We start from the raw sequence: 17091 nt of genomic DNA, 5'->3' as shown, positions 1-17091 counted from the left end.
TATGTTCGAATAATAACGTTCCAGACTTGCATTTTCTTTTAAACTATTACATAATCTATTTTCAGTGCATAATTATCCCTTTTCCAATGAAAATGCATGCAAAGTGCAATGTCAATCCCCTTATTTAGCAAATGTCTAAAAAGGTTATGCCACCAACTGCAAGTGCATAAGATAATCTGTCTATATCCTTTTCCTTGACAATATCTACCATTTAAAAGCTACCCATTTTTTACAGTTACAACTAACGTGCTGATTCGGGCAAAACTGACTGGTTTATGACGTTATTAATAATTAATTTGATTAATGTAAAAATTGAAATATATTTTTTAGGTTTATTTTTTGAGGAGAAAAATTAACGACTTGCCCCTTTTTTTCTATTTTATTAATATTTTCATTTAATAAAATTACAAAAATGTATTTTTATTGAGTTTAAATGATTAATGATGTTAATCACGGTCTTAGGTGGCTGGAATCTGACTCTGATAGTTGTTTTAAATGAAAGATGGTTTTTAAGGTTGTAACTTGTATAATATAGTACGCATGCAATTGCACGGTTTAAAAACTTAAAATATTAAGTTTATAATAATTTAATATCTACTTATGCATAATTTGTATTTTTTTAATGGAATTAAATAATTAAATGAGGGCTAATATAAAACTTCTTTAGTTAAAATCAAATATTTTACATATTAGAAAATTTCGATAATGATGTAGTGGGAAATTGCATTTTATGCCCTTATTTTTGCAATTAATTGAATAAGTACAACACAAAACATAATTATTGTAATTATACCTACTAATGTCTCTATTTTTGAAGATCTACCCACATTACACTTTGACTCCTCAAAATATTTATCTATTCGTAATCTTTCATGTGTAGTAAATGTGTATATTTTCAATTGATTCTCGCAATATGTAATTTCAACATATTTACAATACGTAACTAAATAAATTATGCCTAATGTGTCTACTATAAACTGTGAAAATGTGATACATAAACAACTTTCTGAAACGATACAATATAGTCATAATTTTGTAAAAATACCTTCTCAACAACAAAAATAAGGTGTGATATGTCATCATATATTTTAGGCACCTCTCCTTTTAGGGTGCATTTTATTATATTAATGTTTACTTATTTTCTAAATATGTCTTATATATCTGAATTTACCTAAGCTTATTTAAACTTATATGGACTTGTTAGAACTTATCCTAACTTATTTTAGTTATAAATTGTATTTGTCCAATCATTATTTTTCATGAACTTATTTTATATGAACTTTACTGAACGTATTTGAACTTGTTTTTCATGAAACAAGTGCAAATAAGGTGAACAGAACAAAGCGTAAGACTTTGGATTAATATATAAAAATATAAAAGTATTTGTTCATATGATTACATTATTAATTTGTGAAGTAATTAATACTCGTTCATATGATTACATAATTTATCGAGTCATTCAAATTTGATCAAGCAAGGGTTGTTTACTTTTCATACTCAATCACTACTCATTAAAGTTCTTGATTATTAAGCTGTTAAAAACCTAGTCAAATTGGGTCGAGTATTAAGCATTTCATGATTATCGATCCGAGTTCATAAGTGAGCATTTTCCGTATATGAACTTATACGCTAAACAACATTAAACCACATTTTCACATCATCAAATAATCGGGTCAACAAGGTCATACTAACTGATTTAAGCTCCATTGTACCCTACTTTAGCCTACTTTAAATAGAACAAAACAAATGCAAAAGAAAAAGCCATAAATACATGCATCAAAGCCATAGAGTAGTTCTTCTCACTCCCTGAACCCATCATCACCTGTATATGCGATTCATAAAGCTTGTTCTTCATTTCATGGATATCCGCTTCAAGGTTGTCCTTCTTCAATTGCAATTTCTTAAATTTCTAATGCAACAACTTCTTTTTATACTCCGATTCAGCAATAGTGGTCTCCTTCTCCTTCTCCGTCAATTGAAATTGTTAGTCTTCAATAGCATTGTTTTCAGGCACCCATCTAAAAAAGCCACAATCCTTCCGGGATTCACATCTTCCCTGATAATTAAAAACCCTACACTAGTGCAAAAAAGGTATGTTGTTTCACTTTAATGCATCGAACCTGAATATGCTCGAAGCATTAAGTTACATTTGCATCGGTACTATTTTAGTGTTGAAGAATTTCATATATTTTAAAATTTTGTCAAGTATATTGCATCGGGCCTAAGAAATTGACGCAATTAAACATGAAATAAATCCGCCAAAAAGAAAACGCTTCGGTGTATATGCTACATTTGACCCCTAGCCATAAGCAGTAAGTTCAATGATGAAACCGGAAACTACTTGTCAGCGCTCTCCTTTAGTAAGCAACGAGCTTACTACGACAAACTGAAATGATCCCTGAATCCTTATTTCTATTTATAGTAACTGTTATTTATAGTAATTTCCACTCCAGATAGCTACTAAATATAGTAACCGAATAAGATAGATATCTAAATATTGATTGCACTCTGATTGATCTTTTAGAAAAGATACGAGTGGTACTCCAACATTGTACAAGAGATAAAATCGTAGAAAAGATTGAATCCAGAATAAGCCGGAAGGATCTAGAACGCGCGTGGATGAAAGTCACCAACATTAGAATTTTCTAGCGCGTGTAAGGCTAGCGCCACTTTATTCCAGCGCCACTCTTTTCTGGCGCGGTTGGTTGGTTTTCACCCAATCATAGTAATGGATAAAGTTATAGAATATTCTAAAGCTGACGAGGATGCAAACACATCAGGCATTACCAAGCCAACGCTATTAAATTCTAGGCTATCCTAGCAGGGGTAAGATATTTCTATCTTTACCTAGCCATTTTCACTATAAATAGGGGCCTAAAAACTTAATCGGTACCGAATCCTACCAAATGTTCACCAAACCCTATGCTTGAGTATTAACCGAATCTTAAACGCGTCACTACGTTTGTGATAGCCTAGCCTTGATTAAAACCTTTTATTGAGCCTCTGTCTATATTCACACCTGTAGGGGGTGTTTTTAGGTGTTGTATTTGTATTTCGTATTATTTGTAAATTGGACTTTGTATGTAAGTTTTAAGCATTTGATGAATGTCATTTAAGACTCACCAAAAACTCAAACTTGGTTCGATTTATAAAGAGTGTGACCACTAGTTTTGACTTGATTTTTGCAATCCCAACCCGTAAAGGGGAGCCAAATTCTAGGTTCACACTAGTGATGTTAATAGAATTTGAACTTAATCAACCAACACTTTGGCCTGAATGGATTCAACTTTAGTCTCTAAAGCTTCCCGTGTATACTTTATGCAACACCATATAATTAGTCAATCATCAAAGTCCAACAATACATACACAAGTATTAACCAATAATAATCAAGCCAAAGAGGCAATACAAGTTAAATAAAACTACTTATACCACGCTTAGATATCTGCAACTGACCTTAGACTTCTCAAGACCACTACCAAACATTCCTTACTTAATTGGAAACGGCTAGCAGGTAATTGCACTATGTACACTTCCTTATATAAGGTGGCACACAACAATGCAATTTGAAAATCTCCTTGAACTTCAATCACACATGAAACCATGTTGATGCAAATTGACCCCTAAGTTAGAAAAACTTAGTCACAAGAGATACATTATATTTGGTCAATACTAAAGCTAGAGTGAATCCTCTAAAAACATAACTTGCGATGCCCTTAGCCTTTTACAAGCTCTTACTTTTCAGCTCACACCTGAGAGAAACTTAGTAGTTAACCCCGCTAAGATAGGGCAAGCCCGAGCTAACATATCCAAGGTACAATATGTCTTAATTAAAGGACTCATAATCACCGTTATATTACAACACTCATCCCACTAGTCCCAAGTAATGCACATGACCTCTTAAAATGATTCATGAAAGTTATCCATTACTTCTCGAAGATTCCCCACAACTTCACTGGTCCCTCATAACTTCTTTAAAACAAAACAAAAGAGAGTAAGGACTCCACTAGTTATGCTCTTACCTTTGCTACACCTCAGTAAAATTGGCTCATCCAGCACATTAGAAATGACCGAAAGCAAACTGAAATTAATAGCAATGAGTGAATATAAATGTAACTTTATCATATCCTTGCAGGATTGTTACTCAAACGATGACTTAACGAGATTCACAATTAGTGATATCATTCAATTCAAATAAATGAAAAGACAAGCAGAATCCAAATCAGCTTAGACAATGTCCACAACATTACAAGTACATAAGCCAATTTCAACATACTGTAAGGATAAAAAATCTCACCTCCTTATTAAACACCCCCACAGTTCCAAGAACTCACAGTCATGGGAAAAACAATATTACAAGACATGGGTGAATTAACTAGATAAGATCTAGTGAGACCATCCTCAACCCCATGAAAAGTTAAAATCACCGATACCCCATATATTGGGAACTTACACAAATTAATGAACTCGTTATCTTTACCAGACCACCAATTATAGTCTCATATACAAAATACTCACCAAAGTAAGCCAAGTTGATTTGCTAGTTAGTCTCAAACTTAACTCTCCTCAACATTGCATAATAATTCACCAAAAATATTATCATGCATAAAAAAAAGAGAACATAATAAACATATTATGTATAGTTAAAGTTTGACAATAAATAAAGTGAGAAGGATCTTTCATGTTAGCATGTTGCAGTCCTTGAGTCGTTTCATAAACTTGATCACTCACTTGAATAGTAACCTGTATGCGTGCCATTAAAATGTCTGCACCAACCAGGCCACGACCACCACAACACCTTAGCCAGAGCCCCCATGTGGAATGACTAAGCATCGTAGAACGACAAGTAACTTCTTGTGACTCAGATCAGCAAGTTCTCTTAATTAATTTTTGGGTACCGACTATGAAAAGAAGGCGAGACATATACTTCGAATTATTGTTGTAAACAACAACTACTATGCTGGTTGAAAATCCAAAGCCACGTTCATGTCGAGGACTCCACTGATCAAATTAAATCTCTAAATCAACTTCCTTCCTCGCAACCCGCAAAGCCGCAATGGGGTTAAGGAGTCTACTAGTTATGGACTCTCACACACAACCCCACAACACTACCGCAAGTTCACAACACCTCTCACATAAACACACAGTAATATACACATTAACAACACCTGCATGCCGCAGCAAGTGATCAAAAGACCAACGGTCGCATCTACCGGTATAGGTATACACTTTCCTTCACTTTTATGATGACATTAGCACTTGACCCAAGTTTCCCAATAAAATGAATGTTCAAATAAATTGGTAAACTGTAGTAGAAATTTAATTGATAACCGGGTAATAAATTAGGTAATCCATGAAATAATTTACCCTAAATCAACCGCCATAGATTTAGTCCTCGTTAGCTTGAACATGATTTCTCACTTTAGCCAATATACTATTTGCCACAGTTCATACTCCCTGTACTCCAGTCATACATCTCATGCATACACCACATGATACACACCTTGCTATTAACTATGAATTTATCACTAAATTCAATTCAACGAGCAATTTGACGACAACTAAGAAGTGGCAAACTTTGTCCAACCAAGGCAACAAATTAGTTAACGGGAATCATTAACCAACACCCATACATTTACTTCGTAATTGACAGGTTGAAAAGAACCACACAATTCAAGAATCAACAGTAACAAATTTTCTTCTAAATTGTAGGAAAAGTAACTGTTGAAACCCAAAAATTATGAATAATTGTCGTATAAGATATTACCCGATTATAGATTATATGGAAAAATAGTTGCGTCGTGGTATGGAGGCCACTGACTTAGAAGCAAACTTCGCCACTACCGGTACATGCTCTCAAGTGATGAACGCCCCCCCAAGGTTAACACAACTCTCCTTCAAATCCGTGCACCCGAACTTGAAAGGTGGAACTGCTCAGGAACTGCTCAGATCCCTAGTAGGATTTAGGGTTTGTGTTTAGGTATATGTAATTTTTTGGGTTAATCTTTTTGTATATATGTAAATATATATGTCCTTGAGGGAAATGTAAAACATGACACATATAAATACGGTCAATGACCCAACATCACTAACATGAGGAAACTGTTGAATTTCTAAATTCAAATCTGTTAGAGTAATAATTAAGAAAAGCCAAATAAATGGTGGGTGGAAGAGTTTAATATTATCCAAACTCTTTGACTCTCGTAGGATTAAGGAAATAAATGGCCAACACAATTACTTGGTACTCTTCTTCCCTCATATACAACACAGTCCACGGCCTTCCTGCGGCAAGAGATACAAGGTCGCACCTTGGCAGTGGAATAAGCTGACCGTAAGCAAAATAGTACGAAGCAACTTAAATTTTGCATTGCAACCAACAGAACTCACTCAAGTTCCTGCACCTCACTTGGAACAAGAATTCACTCAAACCCTTGACCAATTCCCGGTTACAAGAAACTTGACCTTAATTGACCAAATCTAAAAAACATATATTCGCTTAAAGATTGGTTAAACTCTAGCATCTAGCTCGTACATGACGAAAAATGAGGAACTTAGAACTTCAAGAAACTTGGAACTATTGGACCAACTCAAGAACATGGAGTGTAAAACATATTTCTTTTAAAATAATATTCCTCTTAAGCCAAGCCTAATGGAATGACTGCTAGAGTAAGACACGACTTTGTAATGAGGAACCAACCTTTTAATAGTACTTTAAAACCTAAACCAAATCTTCTAACATTCTCATCAACTAGCTATTAGTATTCCTAAAGTTTTTTTTTACATAGGCTCATTTGGCATAAATAAAAAGTTAGTACACAACTACACACAACATACTAAAACTACACTAAGGCCTTTATAGGCCATTACATATAGTAAACCAACAAAATATTTATGATTTAACAAAGTACATGAAGCATGCTCTTCTTGTTTTGGTTCGTGATTGTTAGAAATGCCTTGAGTACACTACACGATGATATTTTACCAAGGCACTTTGTGGCTGAGTCTTCTTTATAGAAGATGGTTCTGATGAGAGGTCAATTACCACTAAGAGTCTCATGAAAGTACATGTAGAACTTGGGAAACAAGAAAAGGAGCGAATTAAAGAGAAACAATGTTATGGGATAGGTTAATAGACCTTGTGTATTTCTCACCAGCGTCTAAACACGATTTATTAGTATTCCTAAAAGTTAAGAAGTACGTTGGTAGAGAAATGTGGGGAGAAGCTAGTGAATGTTATGGCAAGTAACATAATGCAATTAATTACCTAGAAAAAGTCAGGGCATTTTTAGGTGGTAAATCAAATCCTTGGAGCAAAAGAAAGGTTTTGTAAAATAAGAATCCAAGGTTTTATTTTCCAAAACCTCTTTTAATTTAATTTAACACTTCTAATAAAAACATCAAAACTTACTAGTAAAATACTTTTCGAGCTTTTACATAATAAAAGGCTTGTTCTAATAAATCCATTATTTATATGTTCCTTTATGTTCCTTTGAATATACCTTGTTCCACATCCTTCAAGTTTATAGACTTACATGAATTCTAGAAAACAAACTCTTATTTTCTGTCTTCATACATGTCCCATGCAACTTCGCATGTTGGTTGCTCCACCTCTAAATTTTTTCGTTGCTAGTTCCCTTTAGGAATTGCCCTTCACTTCCTGAGTACGTTCCTCCAGGAGTTCCAGTTTCTCCTCCGGAACTCTGTAATTTCAGCTTGTCTAGAGTTCATTAATAAGCATCTTACAATCAGTTTCTACACAGGAGCTCTAGAACTTATGCTTATCTGCTATAAGCATCTCATAATCATCATCAATTTTCAGTAACATATATTGTTGATGATGTTAACACAACCGTTTATTACTTTATTAATAATTCTTACACACATATAACTTCAAAGCCACGTTAGTTAATTACTATACTTTAACTTGTCATCATGCATCAAAACTATATTAACTCAACAATCACTTTTATACTTCACTTGGATAACTATTAATGGGATAAATATAAATGTAGTAGAGAAAAGTAGCAGACCACTACGGGACCAAGATTTCAAAAAATCATATGTAAAAAATAATTTAGACCTCCAAAGAAACAAAGACAGGTAGATCGAATAACAGTTTACGTAGTATACAAGTATGTAATTAATTAACTATAGCCCTTTCAAATTAAAGATACTTTAATGATATGGTTAGTTAAACAACAAAATAATTAAAAAACAATTATACCACGTAATCATCTTAAAAAAGGTACTCTCTCCGTCCCTTATACTTGCACCGCTTTCTTTTTCGGGACGTCCCTGCACCGCTTTTATAAATGGAATTTTTACCAATATTATATTATTTCTCACACTTACCTACTAACTCACCTACACCCCAACTCCCTACAAAAATCATTTAAAAATTCACACCCTCCACCCTCCACACACCACTCCCCATCCCTTAAACATTTTCCACCAACTATAATAAAAAAATATCTCACTATCAACTAACACCCATTAAATAAATAAGTCAATTCAAGTGTCTTAAACTCCGCACGATCAAGCCGGTGCGAGTATTAAGGGACGGAGGAAGTATATCATTTGTCCACAACTGTACATATATATGACGAATGATTTTACCCATAAGTGTACATACTTCGTATATCATTTGTCCATTTCTACAAATTACCTAATATTCTCTCCTTGAATATAATATTGACTCAAATTTGTTCACACTCTTTTTTGGACAAGAGATGCTATAAATCTGTCCTTCAATTACTAGTTCAAACCATAGCAAAAATGAGTTCTTTCTTATCATCTTCTAGATCAAAGTTCTTCATCAATTTTAAGCTGCATTTTAGCTTGTTTCTGGTACTAATTGGAGCCGCTTCAGCTCAACTAACACCAAATTTCTACTCAACTTCGTGTCCTAATGCACTCTCAACAATTCAATCTGCTGTTCAATCTGCTGTGAGGAATGAGTCTCGTATGGGAGCATCTTTGCTTCGGCTTCATTTCCATGATTGCTTCGTTAATGTAAGTCTATACTTCAACATATATATTTTATTACTACATACGGAGTACACGTTATGTAAAAAGTTAGATGTTGTGTGCTTGACTGCTTGTGATGTTGCCATTAATTAACTTTTTTTGAACTTTTTTTGAGGGAAAGGCCCGAGCAAGCCCAGTTGATTTTTTTGAGGGAAAGTGACGAGCAAGCCCATTGATTCGAAATATATAATGAATTCTCATCGGATATAACTTATAACCAAAAAAAATTAAACAAACACTAACTTTAATAAATACTCCCTTCGTCTATGATTAGTTGTTACACTTTTTTTTCGTCTATCCCAGATTAGTTGTTACACTTCTAAATTATGAATGATCCCACAATTATTATATTGTCTCTCTCTTCCCACTAAAATTTTTTTTTGTCCTCACACACTCTCTCATTCAATTAAAAAAGTACCCCACTAACTCCTATCACATCTTCTTTTTCATTAAAATAACAATCGATAACCAAACAACCACTTATTATTACTTAAAACTTTGTGCAATGGTAAGTGTAACAACTAATCTGAGATGTGGGAGTAATGGATTTATCAACACATTTTATGTTTAAAATATACATATAAATATAAATAATAAAATATAAAATAAATGGATGATGAATCGGGTGATAAACGAGTAATGGATAAAAACGCATCTTACCCGCATCCATCATCCACTTCACCCATCACCTGTTTCATCCATTTAATTCCGATTTTCACCCGTTTAATTATAACGAATGACCGGGTTATTAAATCATCCACTGGATATTTTCATCCCTAATTGCAAGGATTAAGGAATGAAAGGAGTAAAAATCATTTATTCTTAAATTTTAAAATTACATGCTCTTACGGAATATATTTTTTTTCTCCCCTACACTAGAAAAAATCCTCCTCACACATATATTCTCAAATAAAAGTGTCAAAATTAATAAGGAGTGCTAAAATCAATTGTCCAGCTGATCATTGATTGCTTAGTTTGCACATCAACCTGATTAGTTTAGAACTATCTTTCCATTTTAGTTATAGAATGCGCAAAATTGAAGTTTATTTTAATTGTACTTTATGTGGATGAACAGGGATGTGATGGTTCAATTTTGCTCGACGACACTGCAAATTTCACCGGCGAAAAAACAGCAGTGCCGAACCTAAATTCAGTGAGGGGTTTTGAGGTGATCGACACCATTAAATCACAACTTGAGAATGTATGTGCTGGTGTTGTGTCTTGTGCTGATATTTTAGCTGTTGCTGCTAGAGACTCTGTGGTTGCGGTAACCCTACTTACTTTCATTTAAGTCTCCTTAATATTTCATTTTAAACGTTTTGATACTTTTCTACCCAAACATCTACTAAGTCAAAAAAAAAAAAAAAAAACCATTGAATATACACGTAACCAACCTATATAGAATTAGCGTAAGTCGGTAAGGGATAAATATTTTGATACTTGCAACGTTTGGACTTTTTACAGTTTGAACTTCATCGTATGCAGAAAATTTACAAGTTCATACTTGCTCTGTTTTTTAATATTTGCAATGTTTGGACTTTTTACACTATTGATATAATCTACTTTGACTATTTTGGTATTTTTTATATAAAGATAAATTATAGTCATGTGGGATCTTGTTAGATTCGTCTCAATGTATAATTTCAAAATATCAAATTTTTATAATTTTTGCATAAAGAGAATTTAAGATATAAATGACCAAAGATGTGCATTGACATGCGTGAAAGCAACAAACGTTGCGAGTATTAAAAAGCGGAGGAAGTATAAGTTTTAATATGTTAAAGAATTTTTTTTTTAATTTTATATTAAATTGACAGATCGGATAAAATCAGGTTTGAATATAACCCCCGAGTCTTTGCTTCTCATATATATGGAGTTAAACAAATACTTCATCCGTTTCAAAAAAATTGCAACACTTTGATTAACACGTTTATCAAGGCACAACTTTGACCATAAATATCTCTAATTTATCCTTATTTTTATAATCTTAAAACTTTATATTATGAAAATATACAATGATATTAATCAACCCACATTTTACTTATCATATTCGCTTTTAGTAACTTAGTAAAGAATAACGATCAAAGTTAAGATGAATAGTGGCAAAACTAAAAATATTGCAATTTTTTTTTAAAAGGAGGAAGTATTTTTGTTACTCTGTAAATGTTAACATGATACTCCCTTTGTATTTTAAAAAGATATACATTTAAAAAGAGATACACTTTCCTTTTTTTTACATGTTTTGGTCCTCACCTCCAATTATATTAATATTTCTCTTTTTCTTGTGGTCCTTACACTTACTTACATCATCTTTTTACTATAGTAAGTAAGTCACCCACTACCCCCTCTCATTTTATTTTAATAAATTCAATCCACTCTCCTAATATTATGTGCCGGTCAAAGTGTATATTTTTTAAAATACCAAAGGAGTAACATGAAAGTTTTAGAAAAACTTGTACTCCTTCCGTCTCTTTTTGTTCTTTACGTTTTTCTTTTTGGGTGTCTCAAAATGTTCTTTACATTTCCTTTTATATTATCACATAAATGATTTAATATTATATCAAAATTTGTGTCCAACTATTATATTAACCAATTAAATCAATTGGGTTATTTAATCCCTCACACTTTTCTATAGGGACATTAATTTTTTCTCATTTTCCCAATATCAGAATTTTGATAAGAGTGAAAACATTATAGATAAACGTAATTTTCTTCGTTTACATGAAAAACTTAGAAGAATCCCAATGCACATTAATTAATCGTTAAAACGCGTGCAAAATACCAAACGTAAAAAACAAAAAGAAACGGAGGGAGTATTTATAAAGTTAATGTTATCTTGAAGTAAGAAAAACACCTACTCCGGCATTTACTTTCACTTTAGAAGACTTACCGCATAAGGCATGTGCACGTCTAACTTTATTGAATTTTATTTATTCCATTATTTTTCAGCTTGGTGGACAAAATTATACAGTGCAACTTGGAAGAAGAGATTCGAGAACAGCAAACATAAGTTTAGCTAATTCCAATCTTCCTGCTCCAACTTTGAATCTTAACCAGCTCATTTCTTTGTTCTCTAACCATGGCTTTAATACCCAAGAGTTGGTGGCTTTGTCAGGTATATTTTTGAAATGTTTTTTGTATGACTTGATTAGTTTTGCTCAATATGAGTGTTAAGTTTCTTAAAAAAATATGGAATGGGCTTGAGGCAATACAATAAGGAGGAGGAGAGTTTACTATTCAGTTAAAAGCTCAATGAAGATTCCACAATAAAATCAATTGGCGATAGTAGGAGTAAGTAACTGCACAAGCTTATAAAGTGGTATTTTTGTCTCTTCTTTCTCCAATATGGGACTACTCACACATGTGTTAACATTGAGTTTCAGCAAGGAGAATTTAAAATGAACATAACCGATTAAATGAGTCAACACACACCCTTTTCGATATCTCCGGGAACAAAATCTATTTTGTAGCTTTATATGAATGGGTAAAACGTTTTACCTAAGAAATGTGGATCAAAAAGAGCTTTTTGATGTAAATTAGCTTGTTGTCTATTTCAAAAATCTATTATAGATTTTGGTTAGAAGATGTAGGTACAAAATGCTCATTTAGAAAGGAAAAAAAGCTCGTATGAGTAGCTTTTGGAAGAATTTTAGCTTATTGGTTGTTTTATAATTGAAACTAATAACAACTAAGAATTACTTACCCCGTTTTAAAATGATCTTTATACTCTCCGTTTTATTTTGTTTCATAATGTTCTTTACATTGTGCTTTATTCTATTTCTGGACATGAAATTTCACTATTTGAGCCCTTTTACCCCACAACATTTACAACTTAATTTCCAACCAATTTCTATTACCTTATTAATATTTTTCTTACACCCTCCCACATCTTTATACAACTACCTTACTTTATCCATATTTTATTTTTATTCACCCATCTTTTGGCACATTTTTCTATCTTATCTTACTATTTGTGCAAATAGTAACCGTAAATCTATATTATTAAAACAAACGTACGTAATATTACCAAACACTTGTACACAGACAACTGAATACAACTAAATACAATTGGATACTCAAACCAATTAATAATCAAAAGATTTTGTGCGCACTAGGTGTACAATAAATTTATTGTACACCAAGATAAATTTACCTATTTTTTTGTAACTTTAACCTAGTTTTGATTAACTTTTATATTAGTGAAAAAAACGTTAATAGCTAAACATTTTAAAGAGTTAAATGATTAATTTTATACATTATTAGTGATTTTGAAGAAATAAGTTTTATTAAAATGAAAACATTTATCACTAAAAAATGGATAACTTTTACACATATAACCATAATTTTTAAACATTTTGAGTTAACTTTTACTTTGGTGTACAATATTTATTGTACAACCCTTGTAAATAAGAATTTGTGATTAATAATCAGATATCAAATCAACGCGGCGAAGCCTTAGGGATGTTCTATTTATATTCTACTATTCCGTATGCAAAATATGACGAATACTAAAGCATAGTACGTGTATGGGCGGTTATATTGTAGGTGCTCACACTATAGGGCAAGCAAGATGCACAACATTCCGATCACGAATCTACAACGAGACAAACATAAACTCAACATTTGCCTCTTCAATGCAATCAAATTGCCCTCGTACCGGAGGTGATAACAACACCTCACCACTTGATACCACACCAACATCGTTCGACAATGCCTACTTCACCGACTTGTTAAGCTTAAAAGGTCTTCTTCATTCCGACCAACAATTGTTTACCGGGAATGGTACCGGATCCACGGACTCTCAAGTCTCGTCTTATAGTTCCAATTCATCGGCTTTCTTCACGGATTTCTCTAATGCAATGATAAAGATGGGTAACTTGAGCGTTCTTACCGGCACAAATGGTGAAGTTAGAACTAATTGTAGGAAGATCAATGGTGCTAGCTTGAACTTGATTGACAATAAAATTGTCGATTTGATCACTACTCTTCTCGATATGTAAGCAAACACAATTGCTTGAGATAGATTCTATTGAAATAAGGAGGAATAGTATGAAATGCTTTGTAATTTTGCAATGATTTTGGTTTGGGTGATGATAAAGGTCGCAAGTTGCGACAATATTTAGTTGTCGCAATCTTATGTGTCACAGTTTAATTGGTACATATAGGCGCCACGTAGGCTATGTGTCATCCGAATATTTTTACTACCAATGTAATATTTTTACTATGAAAATATGTAAATAAGGTAGTCGATATAAAAAAGGAAACAAATTAGAATATTAAGATTTTCTCACCTTTTTTGTACATATATAATATGTTATATATAAGTTAAATATTTCAGTTTCCAATTTAAATCATGACACGTAAACATGCATGTCATCATTGTGACACGTCTTAAAGGTCGCATGTTGCGACCTTTATCATTTTCGTTTATTTTATTCTGTTTCCTGATTTTATTTTCAAGGTTCATTCTCGATTACACCAGTTTTACTGCTAATTAAAAGTTTCACTCCACCAAATATAAGTCCACGTTGTTGTAGACTTTGCCTACCCCATTTCAACTGTTATAACCAAACGCGTGTCACAAACGATTAAGAACTAACCCGCAAATATATTATAGAACAAATAGCAAAAACAATAATAAAAGACACCAGTGTCTGTGAGGAAATTTAGATTTCATCCCCCTCAAATATTATCGTATTATTAAGTTCGTGCAAATAATACAATAGCCCTCAATTGATGATTTCTCTTACCAATGTGTTTTCTGTTTATGCCAAATTTCGTCTAAGGGGGCAACACTTGGCTTGGGTCGACCCTAACTAAGTAAATAAATACGAAATGCAATAAAAGAGAGACGACACAAGGAGATGTTGACGTGGAAAACTCAGAAATAGGGAGAAAACCGCGGGTAGCTATGAGGCTACCAATCCACTAATATCCCTATGAATCTATGAAAAGAATGTATTTTGTGCTAATAACAAAGGTACAATAATTGCTTAATAATGGCTAAAACTGAATAATAATAATAATAATAATAATAATAATAATAATAATAATAATAATAATGTTGTGTTGTTGTATGGCCTGAATGCTTGAATGAGCGTGTCCTTTGCTTGTTGTGACTTCGTCTTTATATAGCTAAAGCCCAACGGATATGTTAGTTGATAGAATCCCTAAGAAGTAGGGAGTCGTTGGACACCAGTATCTCCACGTCTCTCGCCTATCTTCAACAATCTACTCAATCTTCGGTTGCTTCCTTCACTTGTTCAACCTTCTAGGCGACGCTGGACATTGGGCTTTGAGCTATGATCTTAACCTAATTCTTGGTCGCTTAGCCCTTATCGTCGGTTGCTTGGACCTGCACACCTCTTCAATAGGCGACACGTCCTACCCCGTAGTCACGACATTACCTGACGACAAGACATGATCATATGACAAAACAGTTACGTCGTCGTTAGTAAAAAAAAGTGGGATAACAATTTGTCCCCAATTGTGTTTTCGCGAATTAATGTTCGTGAAGAAAAATAACAATTCAAATTACAAAAAGAAAACTACTCCACTGCCTGAACGTGGGAAACCTCAATCAAATTAAATGCAAATAAATAGGAACCGGGGATAAGCAATAATTACTTAGAAACTTTCGAAAAACCAATTTCTAGACCTACAATCAAAAACCAAAGAGAGAGAGAGAGAAAAGGGCGAATTCACTTTCTGCACGAATTTTCGCCGGTGTTCAGGTAATTTCCTTCGATTTTCATCGCAATTTCAATTAAGTGTAGAGTGATATGGCTAGACCTAAATCGGTAGCGGTTAGAGAGAGGAATCGAGGCGAATCTAGCCGGGTTAGTTTAAGTAATCCAATTTACACTTCGATTGAGGATCCGGAGGTGTTTTCGACGGTGTCTGGCTTGCCGCCGTCTACGGAGGTGGTGATACCCGGCCCGAATGAAGGACGAGGTGTTTCACTTCCCTGAGTGTTACGTGGTGCTCTATGAGTACCCCTTCTTGATTGGGATACGCTTTCCCTTCACCCCACTGGCTATATCTTTCATTGCGGTGCTAAATCTGAGCTCGGGCCAGCTGATACCTAAGATCTGGCGAATTTTCTCGGTGGTGGAGCGGATTACCGCAGACTGGGATAGGCCGTTCGATTTGGCGGATTCGCTCTACACATACGACTTGAAGATGAAGGATTACAATTGTTACACGCTGGTAACGAGGAAGGGGATGATTAACCTGGGTATTGGTTTGAGTGTGAATGATAGAGGTTGGAAGAGTCGATTCGTGTTTGTAAACAAAGAGTCGCTTGGGAAGTCGGGTGACTTTTTGGTGGAGGAGTGGACGAAGGAAGGTAACTTGTTTGTTAAAGATTAATATAGCACATCAAAAATGAAATACGTAAAGAATAAAAAGGGACGGGAGGAGTATGTGTTAATTAATTAGACCATGTTCTTTAGGTCTATTTTTTATTTATTTTTTGCCTCGGGATTTGACAGGCTAAAGTCGTATCACCTAATCAAAAATAACCTAAGGTCCACTAGCTAGGTAGCAAGGGAAGTCAGGATCGAATCCACAGGGAAACAGGCGTTCTTTCTACTATCAATTAATTAATCTAGACTATTGTGAACAAAAGTTGGTTGATGGTTTGTATGCTAAGACTACGAACGAATATTAAACAAGAATGAATCAATATATTAAGGAATCTAGGGTATAGGTTCGCCAACAAATAATAATCCAGGACATTGAACAATCACGATAATCAACAAAGTAATTAATTAGATTAGCATGCTCTCTCAAGTCGATACTAATCATAGACTTAGAATTAACGGGCTCTAGCTACGTATTAACTCTAATTCTACATATTGACACAAGCCTAAACATCAAATTGCAGCTCTCGAATCTTAATTTGATATTGCATAACTACCACAATTAAACCTGCGCAAATCTAATTGTATAGTGAAATAAACCAACCAATAGGAATCAATTACAATGCCAACATTCATAATCATTCAATCATCCCTTCATATTATTCATGGATCCCCAACCCTAGAAATTAAACTACTCAAGCA

General features: G+C 33.6%; 1 protein-coding gene across 1 annotated transcript; it reads left to right on the top strand.

The window, feature by feature from the left end:
• The first annotated feature begins 8668 nt into the window (after nt 1-8668).
• On the top strand, nt 8669-14305 carry LOC110805577 (cationic peroxidase 1). The gene is made up of 4 exons (XM_022011193.2): nt 8669-9010; nt 10101-10292; nt 11975-12140; nt 13571-14305. Exons 1-4 carry the CDS (start codon nt 8774-8776, stop codon nt 14023-14025), a joined length of 1050 nt encoding a protein of 349 aa, XP_021866885.2. The 5' UTR covers nt 8669-8773; the 3' UTR covers nt 14026-14305.
• Nucleotides 14306-17091: the final 2786 nt, after the last annotated feature.

Source organism: Spinacia oleracea, chromosome 5 (genome assembly GCF_020520425.1).
Source record: "Spinacia oleracea cultivar Varoflay chromosome 5, BTI_SOV_V1, whole genome shotgun sequence".
NCBI lineage: Eukaryota > Viridiplantae > Streptophyta > Magnoliopsida > Caryophyllales > Amaranthaceae > Spinacia > Spinacia oleracea.
This window is presented reverse-complemented; position numbering and strand designations above follow the sequence as displayed.

What these genes read in the sequence shown, in the direction of transcription:
- LOC110805577 (XM_022011193.2), top strand. Translation starts at nt 8,774, where the DNA reads ATGAGTTCTTTCTTATCATCTTCTAGATCAAAGTTCTTCATCAATTTT. An exon ending in TCCATGATTGCTTCGTTAAT is followed by an intron (nt 9,011 to 10,100) that starts GTAAGTCTATAC and finishes GTGGATGAACAG; the next exon opens with GGATGTGATGGTTCAATTTT. An exon ending in CTAGAGACTCTGTGGTTGCG is followed by an intron (nt 10,293 to 11,974) that starts GTAACCCTACTT and finishes ATTATTTTTCAG; the next exon opens with CTTGGTGGACAAAATTATAC.